The sequence below is a fragment of the Colobus angolensis genome, unplaced genomic scaffold, assembly GCF_000951035.1.
Source record: "Colobus angolensis palliatus isolate OR3802 unplaced genomic scaffold, Cang.pa_1.0 Scaffold124, whole genome shotgun sequence".
Taxonomy (NCBI): domain Eukaryota; kingdom Metazoa; phylum Chordata; class Mammalia; order Primates; family Cercopithecidae; genus Colobus; species Colobus angolensis.
Window position 1 is genome coordinate 130,408 of NW_012113586.1, and position 25,258 is coordinate 155,665.

General features: G+C 39.1%; 1 protein-coding gene across 4 annotated transcripts in view; it reads right to left on the reverse strand.

The window, feature by feature from the left end:
- LOC105505253 (myomegalin-like) overlaps positions 1-25,258 on the reverse strand; it is a 119,953-nt gene that overhangs the window by 1,716 nt on the left and 92,979 nt on the right. For all 4 annotated transcript variants that reach the window (XM_011933040.1, XM_011933039.1, XM_011933042.1 and 1 more), the window contains one exon: positions 4,357-4,433. In XM_011933040.1, the coding sequence (XP_011788430.1) occupies positions 4,357-4,433 (77 nt within the window). The remainder of the gene's footprint in view (positions 1-4,356; positions 4,434-25,258) is intronic.

Consider the following 25,258-nt stretch of genomic DNA (forward strand, 5'->3'; position numbering starts at 1 on the left):
TTTACACTGTTGGTGGGATTGTAAACTAGTTCAACCATTATGGAAAACAGTATGGCGATTCCTCAAGGATCTAGAACTAGATGTACCATATGATCCAGCCATCCCACTACTGGGTATATACCCAAAGGATTATAAATTATCCTACTACAAAGACACATGCACACGTATGTATATACTTGACTTCTTAGTGGCTTCATTATCTTTATAGCTTCCAGGGGAACTTTCGTTTGGAAGGCAAGTAGTCATCAAATGGCTCACATTCACTGTCATCTGTCCTGGGACTCTTCCACTGAGACTGCCTCCTAGAATGCTTTGCTAGTTCCTTGCCTTTCTTGCTATTTGAAATTCAAGTGTTCTTTCCATTTAGGTTGCTGGGACAGGATATCCATTTGGACAGCCATAGTAATGCTCTCTTCCTTTAAAGCCAGTAATCCATAGTAGGCTGTCCTACATCTGGGCTACTTATCCAGAGTTCTCTCCAGCTTTCCCATGGTCCCATGCAGAGACATTTGATCCATGAAAGCTTAAGATTTGGGCTGAGCTTTGCCTCTCTGATATCCCTAGGATTGAATGTCCACGCGCTAGTATGAAGCGGGTAAGGTATCATCAACTTATTTATAGTGAACAACAGCTGCCCTCAGATGTCTGAGGATTAGAAATTTGGGAGCAATATCAGATGCTGAATGATTTTGATTCCTATTCGTTTTATTCCTGCTTTAAGCCATTTGTTGAGAACCATGGGCCATCTTCTTGTTCTCAGGACAAAGAACAATATTGAACTGGTATAGGCTTATGGGGCATCAAGACCCGTGGTACCTTAGTATTTGTCTCAGGGGGTTGTGTCCATGAAGAGCAAATGATGCTTCCCTAAAGGATTCCTTGCTGCATAGTGGACACTACTGAGCACCATCCCAGGGGCTATATTTATCTTGAGCTCCTCTGTCATTATATAGCTTTTGGGGGTATGAGGATCTTGGCCACAAAAGAGACAAAAGTCAAGTGTATAACCCAAGACCCCCAAACAGGCAGACCCCAGGAATCATCAACTTTTGTTTTGAATCTATATTTGACTCCATATTTCTTGCTAGTGCAGTAGATAACTGCCAACTATAATCTATAGAGAATGGAAGTTACACATTTTCTGAGTAACTCCATTAGCCAGGAACACCTTATTTAAGACACTACAGCTGTTTGAAGTCAGAAGATCCTAAACTTTATGATAGAAGATGAGGGTTCTTCCACTGATTTGAGAAGAATATACCTTAGTTTTCTCATTTCTTAAAAATAGAATAATGTCACCTGATTCAAATGACATTTTTAAAAGTTTTTTAAATCAAAGCATTACACAAATTTCAAAATTTATTAATTGTCATTGTAAGTTGTTCTAAAATTTATTAGCCTATTTAATGCCTTTAAATAGTAATACCACCACATTGTGTGTAAGTTAATTTGGTTTTAAATATTCTGAACTTGCTGGATTGTCATCCTAAATATCAAGAAATACTGTAGACACAGAAAGAATGTCAGATCAGATTGATTGTGTACTGATCCCAGGACATAATCTGAAAACATTGTTTTTTTTGCATTTATATATTATTTTTCAACTTTTATTTCAGCTTCAGGGGCTACTTGTGTAGGTTTGTTACCTGAGTATATTACACGATACTGAGGTTTGGGGTACAAATGATCCCATCACCCAGGTACTGAGCACAGTACCCAATAGTTAGTTTTTCAACCCTTCCTCCGCTCCCCACCTCCCCACTCTAGTAGTCCCCAGTTTCTACTGTTGCTATCTTTATGTCCATGAGTACTTGTTGTTTAGCTCCTGCTCATAAGTGAGAACATGCTACTGCATTTGATTTTCTGTTTCTGCATGAATTTTCTTAGGATAATGGCCTCCAGTGGCATCTGTGTTGCTGCAAAGGACATGATTTCATTCTTTTTTGTGGCTGTATAGTATTCCATGGCATATACGTAAATGTGATGTAACACTTTTTTAAAATCCAATCTACTGTTGATGGGCACCTAGGTTGATTCCATGTCGTTGCTATTGTGAATAGTGCTGCAATGAACATGTAAGTGTATGTATCTTTTTGATAGATTTGTTTTGTTTTGGATGTATGCCCTAATGGGATATATCCAAATTAATGGATATATCCAATCAATATTTGGGTGCAATGGGATTGCTGGGTCAAATGATAGTTCTGTTTTAGGTTCTTTGATAAATCTCCAGACTGCTTTCCACAGTGACTGAACTAATTTATATTTCCACCAACAGCGTGTAAGCATTCCCATTTCTATGCAGCCTTGCCAGCATCTGTTGTTTTTAGATGTTTTAATAGTAGCCATTCTGACTGGTGTGAGATGGTATCTCATTGTGGTTTTGATTTATATTTCTCTGGTGATTAGTGATGTGGAGCAATTTTTCATATATTTGGTGGACATTTGCATGTCTTCTTTTGAAAAGTGTTTAATCATGCCTTTTGCTCATTTTTAAAATGGGGTTATTTGTTTTTCATTGTTCAATTGTTAAATTCCTTATGGATTCTGGATATTAGACCCTTGTCAGATGCTAGTTTGCAAACTTTTTTAGATTCTAGAGGTTGTCTGTTTACTCTGTTGATAGTTTCTTTTGCTGTGCAAAACTCTTTAAATAAATCCCACTTGTCTCTTTTTGTTTTTGTTGCAATTGCTTTTGAGGACTTAGCCATAAATTCCTGAGGCCAATGTCCAGAATGGTGTTTCTTGGGTTTTCTTTTAGGATTCTTATAGTCTGAGGTCTTACATTTACATCTTTAATCCATCTTGAGTTAATTTTTATATGTGCTAAAAGGGAGGCGCCCAGTTTCACTCTTTTGCATATGGCTAGCCAGTTATCCCAGGACCATTGAATAGGGAGTCCTTTTCCCACTGCTTATTTTTGTTGACTTTGTCGAAGATCAGATTGCTGTAGGTGTGTGGCTTTATTTTTGGGTTCTCTATTTGTTTCCATTGGTCTATGTGTCTTTCTTTCCTTTTTATTTTTTTTCCAGCAACATGCTGTTTTGGCAACTGTAGCCTTGTGGTATAGTTTGAAGTTGGATAGTGTGATGCCTCTGGCTTTGACCTTGGTCATTTGATGAACAACATTGGTAGTTTGATAGGAATAGTGTTGAATCTGTAGATTGCTTTGGGCAGTGTGGCCATTTTAATGATATTGATTCTTCCGATCCATGAGCATGGAATGTTTTTCCATTTGTTTGTGTCATCTATGATTTCTTTTAGCAGTGTTTCGTAGTTCTCCTTGTAGAGATCTTTCACCTCTTTGGTTAGATGTATTCCAAGGTACTTTTTTTTTTTTAGTGGATATTGTAAATGGGATTGCATTCTTGATTTGGCTCTCAGCTTGAATGTTATTGGTGTGTAGAAGTGCTACTGATTTTTGTACATTAATTTTTGTATTCTGAAGCTTTATTGAAGTCTGAAAATATTTTTAATAATTCTAATACTTGTCATTTAACACTTTTTTAAAAACTATAAATTATAAAAGTAACCATTTTAGCAATGCAAATGTATATTAAAAAAATATTAAGTCTTCTCCCTATCACGGACTGTGATCTCACTCCTCCTCAATATACGATAAATATCACTTAGCAACTTTTCCCCCTTACTTAATTAAGGAATTACCACTAGGACAATAATATAGAGCTAACTCATTCTTTAATAATTGCTAATAGTCCACAGTGTAGTAATACCAAAATTTATTCCATCAAAATTTATTCAATTGATTGATAATTGTTTCTAGTTTTTTGCCATTACAACTAATGATGCAGTAAACATCCTTATACATTTATCCTTTCACACTAATGCTTTTATTTATAAGCAACAGATTCCTTCTAGGGATTGTTTGATCAAAGGAAATCCTCCTTTTTTACTATAATAGGTAGCACACATACTAAAAATGTTGTCACAATTTACACTCACTGGTAGTGTGTGAGAGTGCCCATTTTCCCCAAACGTTACCTCAGCCCTTGATGTTATTATAGGCTGACTGATACTTTTTATAAAGCTTATTTGCATTTGCCTCTACTAAAAGTGGAAACTTTCATTGTTTCTGTTTAATTGATTGCTGACTAAAAGGAAGTTTGCAATCTTAGGTCTGGTGGATTTACCAACTTATGGCAAGGTCTGTCTGACCTAGTAATAGACAGAGAGTCCAAGGGAAACACAGCATACGAAAATCTATTGTTTCAGTTCCTGAATCAGACACAGGATTCAAATGCCATAGATAGGTTAAGGAATTTGGTTCCAAATCTGTTGCTCTCAGATTAGCAAGCCAGACTCTGGAAAGGACCAGAGCTTAAAATTACAACTCACCATGTTTTATCCAGATGCTGTTTCTTGTCCTGGAGTTCTCGTTTCAAGCTCTCCACTTCAACCTTCAGCTCAATGTTCTGAAAGGCACACAGGCATTAATTGTTATTAACTGTCACAGACCCTCTATCCTGGATCCAGGTTCCTATTTGAGTCTTGCCTTGGTCTACAGCCTCTCACCTCATCTCTGCCCTCTTCGTGACCCTTGACATAGTTAGCTATTTAGTTGGATCAGCAATCTAGTCAAGGAAGAATAAACTGTACAGCTTCAGGGTTTCCCCTGAGCTACTTATCGATTTTCCCAACCTATTCATCATTACCCCTGGATCATGAACACTGCTCAAGCCTATTTGTTCTCTAAACCATTGCAGGACATAGTATGTATTAAAATAAATTTTTCCTGACTAATACAGATGTTCCTGAAAACCAAATTGCTAGAATAATACTTTTAATAGAATTATAGTTATAGAATAATACTTTTAAATGCCTGAGGATTTAGTTAAAGAAATTTGGTTGTAAACATTTTTAAAAACAATGCTTTTATCATAAAATTGGAATTTTACAAATTAGGTTTGCTTAAGGTGAGAGGGGACTCTGACGGTAAAGTTACACAGGGAACAATTAATTTTTATTGAGGTGAGGAAGCAACAAGTAAGATTTGGGGAAACAGAAATAAGGAAATAAAACCATCCCAAGTGTGTCTGGTGCAGGTTAAGTGGCTTAGTGTAGGTAAGGAGTATAGAAAATAGTTTGCAACTAGTTTGTGAAAATCCTGCTAAGACAACTGGATAGGCCAGGCACAGTGGCTCACGCCTATAATCCCAGCACTTTGGGAGGCCAAGGTGGGCGGATCACTTGAGGTCAGGCTTTTGAGACCAGCCTGACCAACATGGTGAAACCTTGTCTCCACTAAAACTACAAAAATAGTTGGGCGTGGTGATGCACGCCTGTAATCCTAGCTACTTGGGAGGCTGAAACAGGAGAATCGCTTGAACCCAGGAGGTGGAGGTTGCAGTCAGCCAAGATCATGCTGCTGCACTCCAGCGTGAGTGACAGAGCCAGACTCTGTCTCAAAAAAAAAAAAAAAAAGCAAAAAAAAAAAAACTGGATAATAATCAGTAGAGATCAAAGACTCATCAGGAAGCTTTAAGCAAAGTATTGCCATGATCAGGTCCATGTTGAAGAAGGAATTATGAAGAAGATGGGTGGGTCAGGGGCAACTGACCAGAATAGGGAGGGGGGCTGTCTAAGGACAAGAGGTTCAGGAGAAAGACTCAAAAGACGTTTTAGAGACAGAAGCCACAGGCCTTGATGACTTTTGAGATTCAGATTAGACTGGAGGGAGGACCAAAGACAATGCTGAAATTTCTAGCATGTCGGTGGGAATGCATTCTATTAACTAAAATAGGGGCAGGTTTGTGGGGGAACCTAAGGAGGATTCTGCAAAATATTAGTTGAGGGATTACTTTATTTCAGTTTAAACCTCAGCATACAAAGATGAATTAGTCCCGTCCCTGATGAAGTCCATAATACCGTATTAGGCAAGAAGAATGTTATTAATTAAAAAAGTAAAGAAGTCTTTAGATCAGAGGTTGACAGAGAGACTTAAGGTACAGTAGCTAAAGTATGAAAAGTAGTATGGTGGGTACTAAAACAGTAGGGAGGATTTTACTTTACTACCACCATATAGTAACCACCAACACCTAGACTTCTAGAAGTCCAAGGCAACACACAATAGCAGCATATTGCCTACCATACTTGTGAAGACATTTCATAACCCATGTTTCCATGCAGGGTGTTTGAAACACAAATACTAATTGGGAAAAGTAGAAACCTGGTTTAGATATTTCAGAGTTACTTAGAATTAAAGAATTTTAGAGTTGGAAGGCAGTTGGACTCAAGGCATTTTAGATTATATTACTAGTATGTTTCTAGTGACATACTGAAAAGAATATTTGTTCCCCTCATAAGTAGGTACCTTTTGACTAGGGTTAGAACATTGGTTCAGATCCAGTGAGATGAAAATATCCTAATTTCTTCAAGGCTTACATTATAGCATGTAAGAAGAAAATGACAGCTCTGTCTTTTCAGGATATCCTTTAAAGTTATTATTTTATGAACACTAGATAGCATTACCAGATTTAGCAAATAAAAATATAAGATACCTAGTTCAATTTAAATTTCAGGTAAACAACAAATAATTTGTTTCATTAGAAGTATATCCTTTGCAATATTTGAGACGTAACTTAAATGCTAAAACATTGTTGTTTACCTGAAATTTAAATTGAATTGAGTACCCTGTATTTTATTCTGCAATGCAAATACCAAAAGATTAACAAACGGAAACAAGCATATTTCAATTTTGTATGAGGAACAAGTCCAAGATCTCTATATCAGTTTCATGGCCTGGCACTGCGAGAATAATTCATCTGTACCAATTGATCAATCGGTAAAATAGAAGATTTGATAAACTGTTGCTATGCCCCCAGCTTTGTGGTCAATACTTAAAAGAATTCAAATGTCTTCATAAGAAATGGTCCCTAAGCTAGAGGCCCTTCATAGAGGTGAAGGAATATGCATTCAATTATGTGGGAAATGCAGAGAGGGAGCAATTTCCTTATCTGTAATATGCAGATAATTGTATCTTCCTCATTCATAAACCTACCTTAGAGGATTGTGAGGCATAAATAAATTAATACATGTAAAGGACTTAGGACAGTGTTTCTAACGCAGGTATAATTAAAATTTTAATTATAATAATATTATCACCATCATCATCAAGAACAACAGCATTATCATTTGGGAATAGCAGTTTGCTTTCCATGAGACTATAATATTTCAAGTGGATTCAGTGTTCAGGATATGGTGCTGAGAAAGAGGACTCCTAAGTTTATTATTATTTCTGCCACCAACTGATTCACTTCTGTGACCTTGGGTAAAATTCTGCTAAGGCTTCTCCACCTGGAAAATGACAAAGAATGGGCAAAAAGCTATTTAAATCTTATATGAAAGAAAATGGAATCTATAATTATGAAATGTTATTATCAATGATATTCCTATGCCTGGCTAATTTATATAAATCAGAAAAGTCTGGATATGCTAAACCACCTTAGATAAGCCAAAACTGCTTGAGCGGATTTTTAAAAAATCTCATATCTAAAAATACATGAGGTCTCCAATGACTGGAGCTATATCGATGCCCTCTGCCTAGTTCTCAGTCTCATGATGTGACATAGAGAATCTCTATCAGGTATAAACTGATCAACAGAAAGTTCCCTGAAAAGTCCCGTACTATTAATACTATTTTTGCGTGAGGAATCTTTGAATATTCAAATAAAAATAAACAAACAACAGGGAATGTGAGAGGCACTATTAAACCAACCTAAGGCCAGAAAGAATTAAGTTCAAATCCTGGCTCTATCACTTTCCTGCTAGGTGACCTTGGGCAGGTTAACTAATCACTATGAGCCTCAGTTTTCTTGTAAGTATAGTGTGGTTGCTTTCTTTTTTAATGAAGATAAGTATTCACAAGGGATTCTGTGAAGATTAAATGAGACAATGTGCATGATAAGCATAGAACAATGCCTTGCACACAGCTGTTCAACAACCTGGATTCACTGTCTCTTCATGTCCAGGCTGACTAGCGCCAGTCAGAGACCTCAGCCTTACCAGGAAAAATACTTAGATCTAAAGGAAGAAAAATGGAGGACATAAATTAGTAGATTCTATCTGTTCTAAATCCTACTGAAGAAAATGAAGTCAATGCTTCGACCAATTTTGCCAAAGATTCACAGATTTGAAGACCTTAGCATTTCTGTGTTCTAGTTCTCTTAAAGACAAGGAAATTGAAATCCAGAAGGATTACCTCCAAGGTAAAAGCCATAACTGAAACCAACCCTCCACTATTGCTTTAGCCTTTTACCAGAGAGACCAGCTCAGGAAACACTGCCCAGTTTTGTCTGATTTTGTAGAATGTGGTAAATTGTAGAATCAGAGAATGTGCTGCCTGAAGTTAGTCTTGAAATAATATATGGAGGCAGTAAGTATAATGGTCAAGAGCATAGGTGAAGGCGAGAAGAGGGCTTGACAAGTCACCTGCCCTAAGTGCCTCATTCACCTCGTCTATCAAGGAGATAACAATGATATTAATCCACAAAGGATGTTAGGGAGACTAAATGAAATAACGCACAAAAATCACATTGCAAAGTGCCTGGCATGCAGTCAGCATTCAGAAAATGATAACTATTATTAACTATAAAAACAATAACAATTTACCCACTCTGACTAGGATAGCTGAAATCCAGAAGGGGCTTCAAGGTAAAAGCAATAATTTACCTCCAAGGTAAAGGCAGTAAGTAGAAAAGGAAAATGAAAAAGTCTATTCAAATAGATAATAAAGTTTATGAGTCTCACACAGAACTGCTAAAATGGCTTTATCTCCACAAGATTAAATCCTGAATATTATAATCAATTATTTCAGTGGATCAAAGTGATTTAATTTCACAAGTACTACAAAATCTTACCCCATGAAAATGCAAGGACAAACCAGTTTACAGTATCTTACATCAAAGTCTAACCTTCTTGCACCTTCTTTCTATAGAAAAATCATCATATAGCTATCATATTTATTCATGCTCCATTAGTAAATATTCATGTGTAAATTGCTAAATTCTAAGTATAGGATAAGTAGATTCCAAATTAACTGCATTTGCTTATTTTATCACCAAGTCTTCTTGGCTTTTTGTCAAGATATCTAAGGAAATTTATGTACTCAAGAAAGGGTAGATGGGAAGAGAAAGCACTTCTCTTTCTTCATGCCTCCAAAGGAGTATTCGCCCATCTAACTCAAGAAAAAGTTTCAATGATGAAGCTGAAATTAAACTTTTACTATAATGTTAGTACCTAGAACTAGAGCACAGGGCTAACAAGTTTATGGATTAACTGTGTTTAGTTAGACTTTGTGTCCACAGCTTGTTTTGTTTCTGGAAACATCACTTGACCAGAGTCTTAACACCAATCCATGTTAAATACAGGATTCTACTGAAATGATTTCCACACTGGTGTTTACTGCAAAGTTCAAAATAGGATTAGGTTAAAAGCAACCAGCAGTAACCAATTAGCTTACTCCTTTCCAAGGCTTCAGGTTTAACTCCATCACTTGTTCCATTGCTCATATAATCCACAATATGGCTATCTTTTTAAAAAGTATTATTTTCAAAATCTTGCCCCAATAGAAGCCATGGAAGAGTGAATCCCTAAAAACTACTTTTTACAAAAACAAAGAGAAATGGCTTTTCCTAATCAATTTTTAAAAATTTTCATACAAAATTAATTATTTCATCATCAAATGCTGATTATTGTCTATTATTCTAACTTGGTCAATAGTTTGCACACTGCCTCCTGTGTAATACTAATAGTCTACAAGACATTTCTGCAAGTAGTGGAATGAGAAGTTTTAATTGAGTACAATGTAGTCATCACCAGGGAGTGTTAACAAATCCATTCGGACTCTTAAAGGGTTGATTCTCCATACTTAGCAACTCTCTTAGTGTTGAAAGGGATTCAGAGGTCCTGTAAGGAATAATGGAGATGTCTGATATGTATTTCTTATACTTGGTATGTCTGCAATCCAGTTGAGAGGATGAGAGCAAAACACGAAGGTATGAATTTAAAATGCTAACGGTGATGTTTGGTGAGGGAGTTCAGATATGGTTCAAGTTCCCAAGTAAAATTTAATGGGTAAGTAAGATATAGAGGGGTAGAGACATGATAGATAAGGAAATATGGTATTAAGAGTGAAACTGCTATACAACCCAAATGTACAAGTACCATTTGGTAGCTCACTTCCTTCAAGCATAAATATTTAATACAGCAAAGTTCTAGAACAATTTTTAAAACTTCATCCATTAACAGATGATTGGATAAACAAAATGTGGTGTATCTGTACAATGAAGTGTTATTTAGCCATATAAAGGAATGGTACATGTCACTACATGGATGAACCTTGAAAATATTATGGTAAATGAAAGAAAGGCAGCCACAAATCACAAAGAACCACATATTGTATCATTTTATTTATATGAAATGTCCAGAATAAGTAAATCCACAAAGCATAGATTAGTGGTTGATTGCAGCTGGGGGAGTAGGGAAATGCGGTGCTGATGGCTGATGGGTCAGGGTTTCCTTTTAGAGTGATAACTGTCCTAAAATTCATTGCAATAATTGCTGCACAACTCAATATACTAAAACACCAGTGTGTACGGAATTCTACACTTCAAATGGGTGACTTGTAATGGTATGTGAATTGTATTTCGATGAAGTGACTATGAAAATGTTTCAAAAGGCCCTAGGAAGTTTTAATAGTTTATAATGAAATGATAATACTTAAATTAAATATACACTTAGAAAGTGTTTGGCAAATGTATTGCCTTCAAGTTCCTCTAACAGAGATTACTTATCACTGGATATTTCAAAATCTCTCTCCAATCTTGCCCCTCGTCTTCAGCCCTCTCCCCCACCCTCCCGGGTTACTGCTGTATATTAGGTATTTCTTCCTTCTCCCTAGGACTGGAGTACATGAATAGTCTCATATCTGGTTTCCCCAACCTGAGTCCCTCTACTGCTTAATTTTTTCCTAAAGCATAGCTCTGGTTATTTCATTCCCTCTGTTCAAAAAGCATTTAATATATGATGCAGGTCCAGCTAAAGAAGAAAAAGGAAAGAAAGAAAAAACCTTTTAATGATTTTTAACTGTACAGCAATTAAATTTTACACAACTGGCCGATAATAGAGTCTATTCAAAATTTGACCTCAATCTACCTATCCAGCTTTATCTCCATCATTATCTGCTAGCCTAACTGGATTTCCCAAACATGTCCTATGCTTCTCGGTGCCACATCATTGTGTGCCCTTCAGCTTCATGTTTAAATGCCATGTCCCCTGTGAAGCCTTACTTTATCTCTCCAAATTAAAAGTAATTTCTCATGATGATGACATTATGAGCTTTCAAATTTCTTTTCTTTTTTTTTTTTTTTTTTTTTTTTTTTTTTTTTTTTGAGGCAGAGTCTTGCTCTGTCGCCCGGACTGGAGTGCAGTGGCCGGATTTCAGCTCACTGCAAGCTCCGCCTCCCGGGTTTATGCCATTCTCCTGCCTCAGCCTCCCGAGTAGCTGGGACTACAGGCGCCCGCCACCTCGCCCGGCTAGTTTTTGTATTTTTAGTAGAGACGGGGTTTCACTGTGTTAGCCAGGATGGTCTCGATCTCCTGACCTCGTGATCCGCCCGTCTCGGCCTCCCAAAGTGCTGGGATTACAGGCTTGAGCCACCGTGCCCGGCCATCAAATTTCTTTTCATACTGCAACACTGTCATCCTGTGTAAATGCTTCATATTTCTACAGCTCTTATTTACCCTTTTAAATTGCAAACTCCCTAAGGACAGAGGTAATGATGGTGTGGCAGAACTAGCCAGGTGCACTGGTTATTAAGATACTGCCTCTCAGCGTTGTCATGCTGGGGCAGGAATTTCAGGATAAGTAAACCTAGGTTCACATACCTTTCTGCCACTTCCTAACTGGGGGACATTTTTGTGTAAATTACTTAACCTTTTACAACCTAATTTCCTCATTTATAAAATAGGGGTTGCAAAAATTACCTCAAAGTTTGTAGTGAGGAATAAATGAATTTTTATAAAGTACCCAGCACAATGTCTGATACAAATAACCGGCAGCTCGGGCGCAGTGGCTCACGCCTGTAATCCCAGCACTTTGGGAGGCCGAGGCGGGCGGATCACGAGGTCAGGAGATCGAGACCATCCTGCCTAACACGGTGAAAACCCGTCTCTACTAAAAATACAAAAAAATTAGCCGGGCGAGGTGGCGGGTGCCTGTAGTCCCAGCTACTCGGAGGCTGAGGCAGGAGAATGGCTTGAACCGAGGAGGCGGAGCTTGCAGTGAGCCGAGATGGCGCAACTGGACTCCAGCCTGAGCTATGGAGTGAGACTTTGTCTCATAACAACAACAACAACAACGAAAACAAATAACCGGCAACTGTGACTAATCTGAGGTCCTCGCAGTGTCTCGCACCTCTATGTGCAGTAAAAGCATTGAAAGAGTGAACCAACAAGAGGCAGAAGTGGAGTAACAATGATATGTTTGTTGAATGAGTGAGAAGGCGATAGATAATGCTGTGAGATTATATGGAAAACTTTTTATCTGAAGTCTTTAAAAGGCATTCTCAGTTTTGGCTGGGTGAAGTGGCTCACGCCTGTAATCCCAGCACTTTGGGAGGCCGAGGCGGGCGGATCACGAGGTCAGGAGATCGAGACCATCCTGCCTAACACGGTGAAAACCCGTCTCTACTAAAAATACAAAAAATTAGTGGGGCGTGGTGGCGGGTGCCTGTAGTCCCAGCTACTCGGGAGGCTGAGGCAGGAGAATGGCATGAACCTGGGAGGCGGAGATTGCAGTGAGCGGATCTCGCCACTGCATTCCAGCCTGGGTGACAGAGCGAGACTGCATCTCAAATAAACAAATAAAATAAATAAATAAATAAATGCCTTTTCAGGTTTTTGTTTTGTTTTTGTTTTTTTGATGGAGTCTTGCTCTGTTTCCCAGGCTGGAGTGCAGTGGCATGATCTCGGCTCACTGCAAGCTCCGCCTCCCGGGTTCACGCCATTCTCCTGCCTCAGCCTCCTGAGTAGCTGGGACTACAGGCGCCCGCCACCTCGCCCGGCTAGTTTTTTGTATTTTTAGTAGAGACGGGGTTTCACCGTGTTAGGCAGGATGGTCTTGATCTCCTGACCTCGTGATCTACCCGCCTTAGCGTCCCAAAGTCCTGGGATTACAGGTGAGCCACTGCGCCCTGCGGACTTTTTCAGTTTTAAGCTAAGAGTGTTCTCTAATAGGTATATTATTGACCCATTGACAATGAAAGATCGCATACACTTTAGTATTCCAGCTTCCTCTTCTACTGCTCATGCTCTCAGGTAAGAAGGGCTAAACATCCTACTCCTGTGCACTACATTGGAGCTCAGAAATACTGACTTAAAATCTCCAGATCTTAAGCTGAACGTTTTAGAGGGAAAATTGAGTATGGACCCAGTATTAGATGGTATTATGGAATTATTTTTAAGTTTTTTGGGTACAATAATACTATTGTGGTTATGTTTAAAAACAAAGCCTTCGCTGTGAGGGTTACATTCTGATATCTTTCCAAATAAAATTATATGATGTCAGAGAGTCGCTGTAAGGGGTGGAGGAGGACAAGATGGGGAAAGAACAGTACAGGGAGATCACTGAAAACAATAGCAAAATGTTGGGAACCATTGAAGGTGAGTGATGGGAACATGGCTCCGTGGTAAATGGGACATGTACATCGGGAGGTACTATTCTCATAGTCTTTGTTTATATTTGAAAATTTTCAAATTTACATAATGAGAAGTCAAAAGGGGCATTTTCATCCCAAAAAAGTAAATGTCCATATTCTTTTTTATTTTTTCATTTTCATTTCTGGAATTACCTAGACTCAGGTCATAGATAGCAAAGAAAATTTGGCTCCCTATGGCAGCTGCTTTCAGCCACCAGACTTACATAGACTCAGTGGTGCAGAGTCTGTTTCCCAATACTGAGGGATAAAGAAAATTAAACCTCCCTCTAGGCACGTCTCAAACTTGGGAGACTCAGAATACAACAGAGTATGGGTCACAGGAAGGAAAGAAGAGATGCAGAAATAAATTAAAAACAACATTTGTTTAAAGAGGAACTGCAACTTCTTTAATTGGGCAGATTGAACCAATAAAAGCACAGTTCTCTCTTTTCACCTCTTATCATCCTTTAGTCTCTTCAACTTTCACATTGTTTCACTCACTCTCTTGCTCTCCCTTTCACCTGCTCACCTTACCCAGCTTGAACTGTGCCCTCTGATCTGACACAGGATGACGATGACATCAGTCATTATCCGGCAGCCATTTTTTCTGATAACTAAAGTTCTGAGTGATGATAGTTCATGGTAAGATAATTTCCAAGACCTCGCTAGCCATTGGCGGCACTACTCTCCATTAAAGACAAGTGCATTTATTGATTGAGAAATCAATCATACAAGCGTCCCTGGAGGCCTCCAAGGCTTTGCCTGAACTGTTCTCAGCCTATGATGGTTTCTCTTTCTAAATCTGTTCTTCTAGGTTCAGCTCAAACATTCTCTCCTATACAAACCTTTCCCCAACCTCCCAGTCAGAACTAATAATTTGTTTTCACTTCGACTGTACTTAGTTTATACTTTATATGACTATAATTTAATAACTGAGACTCTTCTGATAGTATAAAGAGGTGCTAAGTACAAAGAACTACCTCTGGGCAACAGGCAAAAATCAAGATTGTCCTTAGTAAACCAGGATTCATACGAGGTCATCTGATGTTTACTTCTACTATAGCACTCATCCGTCTCTGCCTGGCATTGCTTATTTAAAATGTCTGCTTCCCCTTCTAGGTTTTAGAAAAGTTCTTTGCTCACAATAACTCTTAGTACAAGTTTCTGGAATAAACACTTTGTTATCACTCTTGAACTGATGACTTACATTTTTGTTTTGGCATGTAACTTCACATTTGTGCATTCATGTGTATGCATTTCAACTCATCTACAAGCTTATATCCTTTAGAGTTTGCTGCCGGGCTAAGAGCAGACATTCAAAAAATAATACTAGGCCAGGCACGGTGGCTCACACCTATAATCTCAGCACTTTGGGAAGCTGAGGTGGGTGGATCACTTGAGGTCAGGAGTTCGAGACCGGCCTGGCCAACATGGTGAAACCTCATCTCTATTAAAAATACATGAATTAGCCGGGCCTGGTGGCAGGCGCCTGTAATCCCAGCTACTCAGAAGGCTGAGACAGGAGAATTGCTTGAACCCAGGAGGCGGAGGTTGCAGTGAGCCGAGATCGCGCCACTGCACTCCAGCCTGGGCAAGAGTTAGACTCTGTTTCAAATAAATAAATAAATAAATAAATAAATAAATAAAAATAAAACATATATACAAATAGTTTTTAAAAAAAACCTTGATGGCATACCAGCATACATCCATTGATAAAGTCGACAAAAAAGTATTGGAGATTAAAGATTGCCAAAACCTAAATGCTTTTCTTGGCATCATTGTCCTTGACCTCAAGGAGCTCTAAGTGTAATCAGAGTTGCGTTAAGGTCAGTGAGTGAAGGAAATGGGTACTGCACCTTTGCAAGATAGTAGGAAGCAAGCCAGAGAGGAGCTGGCATTCCACAAAAGAGTCTTTATTTGGGACAAAAATCAACATGACCAAATCCCATTCTAATCAATTATGTAAACTAAAGGAATTTTAAAAAAATAATTTAGCAGGAGGAAGAGTTTCAAAATCTTATAGGCAGATAAGACCCTATAAGAGATAAGACTCCCTCTTATAGGGAGACCCTGATGTAACTCCTGATTATTCACCCAAAGTGAAAAGCAACTATTAGTGAATGGGTTTTATTTTCAAACCTTTCATTTTTAGAATCTTATCTCTTCTACGAAAAGTGTAGTATTTACATATTTTTTGTATGCAGAGTGAATTTCTTCTCTAGGCTTCTCTGACATCAATGGGGCAAGGTCATAACTCTATAAAACAGGGAGAAGCACTGAGCATTTTCAGAAGGGACTCTATCAGTCTTGACCAAAAGACAAAGGACTGGTCATTGCAGGATCCCTAGAAATACATTTTAGTGGCTTCCAAGTGAATTCTTTAATAAATGAAGTTTCTCTTCATTCATAAGTTTTAGAGCAAAAATGAAGCCTTAGTGGGTCTAGATATCTGACTAACGTTAACTCCCTGTGTGACCTTAAACTAGTCATCCCCAAAGCTTTATGTTTTTATACAATTAACTTGAATTACAGCCTCTCCTTCTTGCCCGTAAGAACGATAACACCACCTGCATTACTCATCTTTTACGCTTCTGTGAGACACCTAGCCACCAAGCAGAAGGTGTTCCAATGCAAAGCATTTTTTTAGACTTTAATGTGAAATGGAAGAAAGCCTTGATTCAGATGCACAATCTCTACTTTTCTAGAGATTCCACATTTGCTGTCTTTTACTAGTGCAGTTAAGTCCCAAATTAGAAACATAAGTCACCCCAACATGTGACAAGTGTCCTTCGTTGCCAAAGAAAGGACAGCGGGGCTGTGTCCTCAGCCTTAGCAACCAGAAGAATCTGCAAGACCAGGACACTCTCCTGCCAGAGCCTGCTTTAGTGTCCAGTCTTGTTCTCCAAAGAGATGGGAAAAACCAAGTGGAAAAGTTTCAGTTTATTCAATATAAGGCTCCATACTCAAATGGCAAAACTGCTCTGTTCAGGTCATGTTTTAAGCCCAACCTATGTCAGTCCTTAGTAAAAGCTTCAAAGAAATACCAATCCTTTCCCAGCCTGGTTTACCTTGATTAGACAAACACAGACATCCATGTCTGAGTAAGCACTGAGGCCATGGATGAGTGCTAAGGAGATTAGGTGTTTGGATAGACACAGCTTGTGTGTGTGTGTGTGTGTGTGTGTGTGTGTAGACAAAGAGACAGAGGCAAAGACAGAGACAGTGCTCATTGAGCAGAGGACAGAGTAGCTGAGATAATATCATTTGTTTGTTCATTTGTTTTTTCATAAAATACTTAGTAAGCACCTACTTTGTATGTGCAGACACTTTAATAGGTACTAGAAAGAGCAAGATAGACAGAATCAGTCTTCAGAGAATTTACAGCCTATGGGGGTAACTAAACCAATGATTATCATAACATGTAACAAACAAAAGAGAACCCAGAATCAGACAGCTGTATGGAAATGCACACAGGTGGCAGACATAAATAGCAGAAGATACACAAATCAGTGCGGGTCCATCATGTAACTCCTAGCTTTAGTCTCTAAACCTAGGCTCCTACTCGACTCAACTCCTACTCTAACTCAAGATATACCATACCTTGGTTTGCTCTTTCTCTAAGCATCTCAGTTCTAGTTTTCTAGGGAGCAGGGATATAAATCTACATCTATGTGAAACTACAGCACCCCCAAGGGAAAATAAAGAATCCAGTGCTATTCTAGTAATTTTAGGGCAATGGTACAGTACAATGCAAAGTATAGGCTTTAGAACTAAATTGGTCTGGGTTCAAATATGAGCCCTCTCACATTCTATTAGGTTGAACCATATAAAAATGGAGACATTCAATCATGTTTTACAGTTTCACATAGTTCAGCTCTGTATTCTAGAGATAAATCACTTTAACCTAAGTTTCATTTCCTTCTGTTGTTAGTTTTTTTTTTTTTTAATGGTGCTAGTACCCCTACCTTTCAGGGTAGTAAATGAAAAGATGTAAAAAAAAAAAAAAAAAATACCTGACATATAGTGGGTGTTCAATAAATGTTAGTTTTCCCAAAGGTAGTCAGATGCATGAATCATAATAAGAGGTATTTCTGGTCAACACTAACCTTAAGAACCCGAGAAAAGATATATTAAAATGAGACATCTTTGGGTTTTGATAGTGGGGGAGGCTGTATATACACGGGTATGTATGTAGGGGCAGGCAGTAAATGGGAAATCTCTGGCTCTTCTGCTTAACTTTGCTATGAACTTAAAACTGCTCTAAAAAAATCTGACCCGGCCTGGTGGCTCACACTTGTAATCCTAGCCCTTTGCGGATTCTGAGGCAGAAGGATCCCTCGAGTCCATGAGTTCAAGACCAGCCTGGACAACACAGAAAGACTATATCTCATTTTAAAAAATTAAAAATTAAAAAATAAAATAAAAAACAAAATCCATTTTTTAAACAAAAAGAAAAATGGGGGAAATGAGGTGTTCTGCTTGTTTTATTTAGACTCTGAGCACAGAGTTCCCAAGATACACTCTGCTGTGGTATTCACACTGATCTCCAATTAAACCCTTCTCAGTGTGTCATGAGCTATTCATTCCCCATAGTCACTCTGTTAGAATCTTGGTCGTGTCCCAGAGGCCTCTGTTGATGTGGCCCAACTGAGCTGGCGAGTGAGAAAACATACACATAAATACCAATGATCTCAGTGATTCTCTCCCCTCCCCAGGACATTCCTTAGCAGAACCAATCTCTCTCACTTGACTGGAGCCTCTCTGTTCACAGATAGGCCCGGCTGGGCTAAATTTAGCAAAGGGTAGGCCCCCTGCAAAAGCCAGGGGTAAGGCTGGAGCCCCTGCAATGCCCCAGGAGACAGGAGCCCAGCCCTGCCAAAGTTGCTAAAGGGGATGTTCAGAATGTTTGTTTTTCTCAGCTATTTAGGAACTGGAGCTCAAGAGAACCATCCTTTACTTCCTTAACTTCTCTCATAAATGTTACCTTTGGGCAGCAGCTATAGAACTGGAAACGAAGTAAAACCTTCCTTTGGAATATAAAAACTGTATTAATTTTTCTACAGATAAATTGTTGCATAGGAAACCTGCTAAATATTTTTAAATTATCTGTGACATCTAACATAATCTGACATTTATCCCCAAATTCAGCTTTCAATTCTGGATTGAAATATACTTTGATCTGTTCTCTAAAAAGGACAAAGCCAGTCACTGGTGTTTTGCAAAGTCTAGGACATTTTTCCTACACAGAATCTCACACAACAAACAGACAAGATATTAGAAACTAAGTTCTAATACCTAGCAGTCACTCCTTCCCTGGAAGCCTGGCTGTGTCTTGAAGCCAGGTCCTATGACCAGGCAACCCTTCTAAAGCTCTACTTCCACTAGGGACAGCACTTACCCTGTAGACTCTACAGATGTGCCATCCAGGACGGCAGGCATGAGCCACATGTGGCCAATGAACCCTTGAGACGTGACTAGTCCAAATCAAAATGTGCTGTAAGGATTTCAGACTTAGCACACACTAGATTTCAAAGACTAACTACAACAAAAGAATGTGACATCTCATTAATAATTTTAAAATGTTGATTTCATGTTGAAATGGTAATGTTTTAAATATATTATTAACATTAATTTCACATATTTCTTTTTACTTTTTTTAATGTGGCCATCAGAAAAATTTAAATTATATGTGTGGCTTATATTTATATTGGACAGCACTGCTCTATAAGATGTTAGAAAAAAAGACGTATTTGCTTTAAGTACTTTGCATTAAGACATAGTGTGACCTGCATCACAGTTAATCCTGTGGTCTCATAGCTTTTTTTTTTTTTTTTTTTTGAAACGGAGTCTCGCTCTGTCGCCCAGGCTGGAGTGCAGTGGCCGGATCTCAGCTCACTGCAAGCTCCGCCTCCCAGGTTCACGCCATTCTCCTGCCTCAGCCTCCCGAGTAGCTGGGACTACAGGCGCCCACCACCTCTCCCGGCTAGTTTTTTTTTTTTTTTGTATTTTTAGTAGAGACGGGGTTTCACCGTGTTAGCCAGGATGGTCTTGATCTCCTGACCTTGTGATCCGCCCGTCTCGGCCTCCCAAAGTGCTGGGATTACCGGCTTGAGCCACCGCGCCCGGCCTCATAGCATCTTAGAGAGTTTTGTGGGGTGCTGGCATCCATCAACCATCAAAATACCAAAATGACTCTAGGCAATTATAAGTGAAGCAAAACCATTGGGTAGGGATGATAACAGGCACTGCACTTAACAGGAGTCAGCGTATCACAATGCTGCTCAGACTATGCTCAGACACTAAACTCTAAGTGTCATGAGGGCAGGGACTCCCTCTGTCTTCTCATCATTGTAGCATCGCTAGCACAATGCCCACACATAGAAGATAATGATATATTTATCAAACAAATTGATGTTGTTCAAAATAAAAATATAGCCCTCTTGAAAAACAATTCTCCCTATCAAACACTTCCTCTTCTTACTTTCTTTTCTCAATCTTTTTGCTTCCTACTTCTACCAACCCCTCTTGCAGAGACTGCTCCATTCCAGTAAAAGGCAAAGGTTCAACTGGAGTCCTCCAAAGTCAGCTGGGCCTAAGGTTTGGGTGGGCAATTGCTGGAAGAGCACAGAGAGGGAAAGATATCAGGTAGTGGTGATGAGAAAAGGCCCACCTGGGCCGGGTGCGGTGGCTCACGCTCACGTAATCCCAGCACTTTGGGAGGCCGAGGTGGGCAGATCAAGAGATCAGGAGTTCGAGACCAGCCTGGTCAACATAGGGAAACCCCATCTCTACTAAAGATACAAAAAATTAGCCGGGCATGGTGGTGCATGCCTGTAATCCCGGCTACTTGGGAGCCTGAGGTCAGAGAATCGCTGGAACCCGGGAGGCAGAGGTTGCAGTGAGCCGAGATCGTGCCACTGCACTCCAGCCTGGGCAACAGGGAGAGACTCCGTCTCAAAAAAGGAAAAAAAAAAAAAAACCCCAAAAACAAACAAATAAACAAACAAAAACATAAGAAAACACTGGCAGTCTCTCACCACCATATCAGTCCATCTAAGGCATCTCGGGTTACATTCTCTGTCTTTCCACTTATGACCATAGATCAACTACCCATGCTCCTATCTAAAGCCAAATCTTCCACTTATGTATTAATTAAGTCCTATTCCCCCTACCTCTCAAAGGCACCACCTAGAAGGTCTCCCCTTCTTCTCTTTATCAATATTTCCCTTTCTAATGGAAAATTCTATTGGCATACAAACATGCTATTATTCATATATCTTTCTAGAAATCCACTATGGACCTCATACCCTTATCAGGTATGCCCCATTCTTTTCCTCTCCTTTGAAACAAAACTCAAAGTAATTATTCATTCTCATTGACTCCAATTCTTCTCCTCACATTGTTTCTTAAACCCACTGCAAGCAGGCTTTTGTCTCCACCACTCCACCAGAATTACATTAATCAAGATCACTAATGACATCCATGTTGCTAAATCCAAAGGTCAATTCTTTTTTTTTTTTTTTTTTGAGACAGAGTCTCGCTCTGTCGCCCAGGCTGGAGTGCAGTGGTGAAATCTCGGCTACTGCAGCCTCTGCCTCCCGGGTTCAAGTGATTCTCCTGCCTCAGCCTCCTGAGTAGCTGGGATTACAGGCATGCACCACCACGCCAGGCTAATTTTCATATTTTCAGTAAAGACCGGGTTTTATCATGTTGGTCAGGCTTGTCTCGAACTCCTGACCTCAAGTGATCCGCCTGCCTCGGCCTCCCAAAGTGCTGGAATTACGGGCGTGAGCTACCGCGCCTGGCCGGCCAAAGGTCAATTCTTAATTATCATATTACTCAAGCTCTCAGCAGGATTTCGAAAGGTGGATCCTGTCCTCTTCCACTATACACATTCTTCATTTGGCTTCTGGGACTCCAGACTTTTTCTCCTACTTCACTGGTTTGTATGTTCTCTATCTCCTTTTTTGATTCTTCCTCTTTTCTCCAAATTATTAATGTTTGAGATATACAGGGCTTAGTCTCTGGTCCTTTTCTCTTCCACCTGGGAAGGTCTAACTCCAACTCCTTTGGTGATCTCCTATCTCTTCAAGGCTTTAAATATTTAAATTTTGTATTTAACCATCTATTTGCTGATAACTCCCAAATTTATGTCTCTAGCCCAGCCCTATTTCCTGAACTTTAGACTTAACGTATTCAATTGCTTACTTAATATTACCACATAAAATGTCTAGCAAATGGCTTACACACCAAATTTTCAAAATTCTCCTATTCTCCACCTTCAAATCTCCTCCATCTATAGCCTCCCCTATCTCAGTTATGGCAACTCCATTCCAGTTGCTTACGCCAAAAACCCTGGAGTTTTCCTTGATTCCTTTCTTTCTCTCTCATTCCGCATCCAATCCATTGACAAATCCTTTTAGATTTGCTATCTTCACCATTTGTTCCCATATGCATCACTATTACCTAAGTCTGATCACCATCAGCTCCTACATACAATACTGCAGTGTCTTCCTAAGAGTACTCCTGGTGTCTATTTTTGTTCTCCTATGGCCTGTTTGCAACACTGTAACCAGATTTATCATTTCAACAGTCAGACAGGACTAGCATTTGTTAGACCCCTCCTCTGCTCAAAACCCTTTTATAGGTTCCCATGTCACTCTGAGTAAAAGCCGAAGTCGTTAAAATCATCTACAGGGACTTACTACACAAGCCCCATACCCTCTGGGGCCTCATCTTCCAGCATGCTTAATCTTGATCGTTCTTTGTCAACCACAATGACTTTCCTGATGTTTCTCTGCCTGGAGTATTCCTCCCCCAGTTCTCTGTTTGGCTAACTTCATCATCTCCTTCAAGTTGCTATTTAAAAATTATTTTCTATGGCATAGCCACTTTGGAAAATAGTTAGTATCTATTTAGAAAATAGGCAGAAATACCGATTGGGCATCCCTAATCTAAAAACTCAAAATCCAGCATGTTCCAAAATCCAAAACTTTTTGAGGACCAACATGATGCCTCAAGTGGAAAATTCCATACCTGACCTCGTGAAGGGTTGCAGCAAAAACGCAGGCACACAACACAGTTTATTCAGCATCCCCAAGAGAAAAATAAAATTACCTTCAGGCTATGTGTATAAGGTGTATATGAAACATAAATAAATTTCATGTTTAGTCTTGGGTCCCATCCCCAAGATATCTCACTACATATATGCGAATATTCCAAAATCTGAACAAATCTGAAATGCTTCTTGTTGAAGCATTTCAGATAAGAGATATTTAATCTATATATACTTATTATATAACCTAACCGTTCCACTACTGGGCATTTACCCAAAAGAAATAAAGACTTGTACATGAATATTCATAGCAGCTTGATCCATAATAGCCTGTCACTGAACACAACTCATACATTCATCAATAAATGAATGAATAAACAAATTGTATTATATTCATACAACGGAATACTACTCAGCAATAAAAATGAATGTACTACTGATACAAATAACATGGATGAAACGCTAATGATTAGTGATATTGAGCATGAGAATTTTTTTCAAATATTTGTTGGCTCCATGTATGTCTTCTGTTCATGTCCTTTGCCCATTTTTTAGTTGGGACAGGGTCTCAATCTGTTGCCCAGGAGTGCAGTCTGATCACTGGAGTTCAGTGATGCAAACACAGCTTACTGCAGCCTTGACCTCCTAGGCTCTAGCAATCCTCCACCACTGCCTCCCAAAGAGCTGGAGTTTCAGATTTGAGCCACCACACCTTTGCTCATTTTCAAAGTGGGACAAGACACCCACTTCATAGAACTATTACATGATTGAGATTAAATATGTGTAAAATGCATAAATGGTGCCTGGCTTATAGTAAACACTAAATGGATTTCTTCTTCCATAGGATTTAAATAGGGAGCAATTTTCTTTTCTATCAAGAGCTGATCAGAAATTAATGAGAAGCATTTAAATGCCCTCCTTCCCCTGCCCCAAGAGGACTTTCACTTTCCAACAGTCTATGTATTTTATTTATTTATAATATCTATTGTTTATTTTCTGTCTACTCATGACAGAATATAAGTTCTATGAGGATGGGAATGCCTGTATGTGCTTATTATATGACCTAACAGTTCCACTACTGGGTATTTACCCAAAAGAAATAAAACAAAGACTTATATATGAATATATTGATATGTACTCCAGTCACTTCCAATAGAATCTAGAACACAGTAGGGGCTTAGTACATATTTTTAAATGAATGAAGCCTAATGTTTAGATTAAACTAGAATTGACCTATTCTTATCCTTGGGAGGGAAAGAGAATAACTAATTACCACTTGTCACATATTGAGACTTCAGGTACCTAAAAGGCACTATTAGGTCACCTCTAAGTCTGTTTCCCCTCAAAGTGAAAATCCCAGTTCCACTGCCCTTTTCACAGAAGTCTCATTTTCTAACTTTTTTGGTTTGGTTTGACTAATTTCCTATTTCCTTTGAATTCTGGAGTTCCAAACCAGACTCAGCACAAGTATAACAGGGCAACCTACAGAGATAAGGACAGCCCAGGCACACTGCACATGGCAAGTTGCACCTGTTTTAAGAGTAAAAATGAGGTCAATGCCACCTTGTACTGCAGATACCTCAATGAGACAATGCCACCCCTTCTCCCACAATCTTGGCAAAAGTCACTATGAAAATAGATATCATTTTACTAGGGCCCTTTATTTCTCTCCAGTCAGACCTAACACAATGTAGTTATTCACTGGAAAACATCATTTGCATTTGAAAGAGTTACTAACTAAATTCTAAAGAATGTACCAAAGCCTTACTTAACTGTAGAATGAGGCCACACCGCTGCTGGGATACCAGGTACTCTCCCTGAGCCTATCAGTGGCAAATTTGGTCCTGTGAAAAATGGGAACAAGACATCCACTTCATAGGACTATTATATGGTTGAAATTAAATATGTGTAAAATGCATAACATGGTGCCTGGCACACACTAAACACAAAACAGATTTCTTCCTCTATAGCATTTAAATGAGAAGCATTTAGCATTTACTTTCCATGTGCATAAGTGAATTTGAGAAAAGGGGGTAGAGGATATGGGGCAAAGAAGGACAGAAAGGGCCTAAAAGTAGGAAGAATTTAATACCAGAAGATGGGACAAGACCTGGGTCCAGAAACCTCTTCTGCAGATAAAGTAGCTGCAAATTACAGGGAAGGAGACCTCAGGCTGCTTTCCTTATGGCCATTTATTTTCCTGCATCTTATATCGAGAATGTTTGGCACCGGTTAAGACCCTGTCCCCTTGCAGCAGTAGAGAAAACAGGAGGAGGGAGACGGGAGGTAGAAATTTGGAAGCTAGCAATTGAAGGCCAACTCAGAAAGCCTCAGGTGGAATTCCATTCCTAATTGACATCACCATCCTCTACCTGCAGCAATTCTCACCAGCCCTTTTATGTGCTCCCTACAGAACCTAGCTTTCACGCAGCTGAAGGAACCTTTCACCCCAGCTTCGCAGAAGATGGCAGGGACTGGTTATTACTAA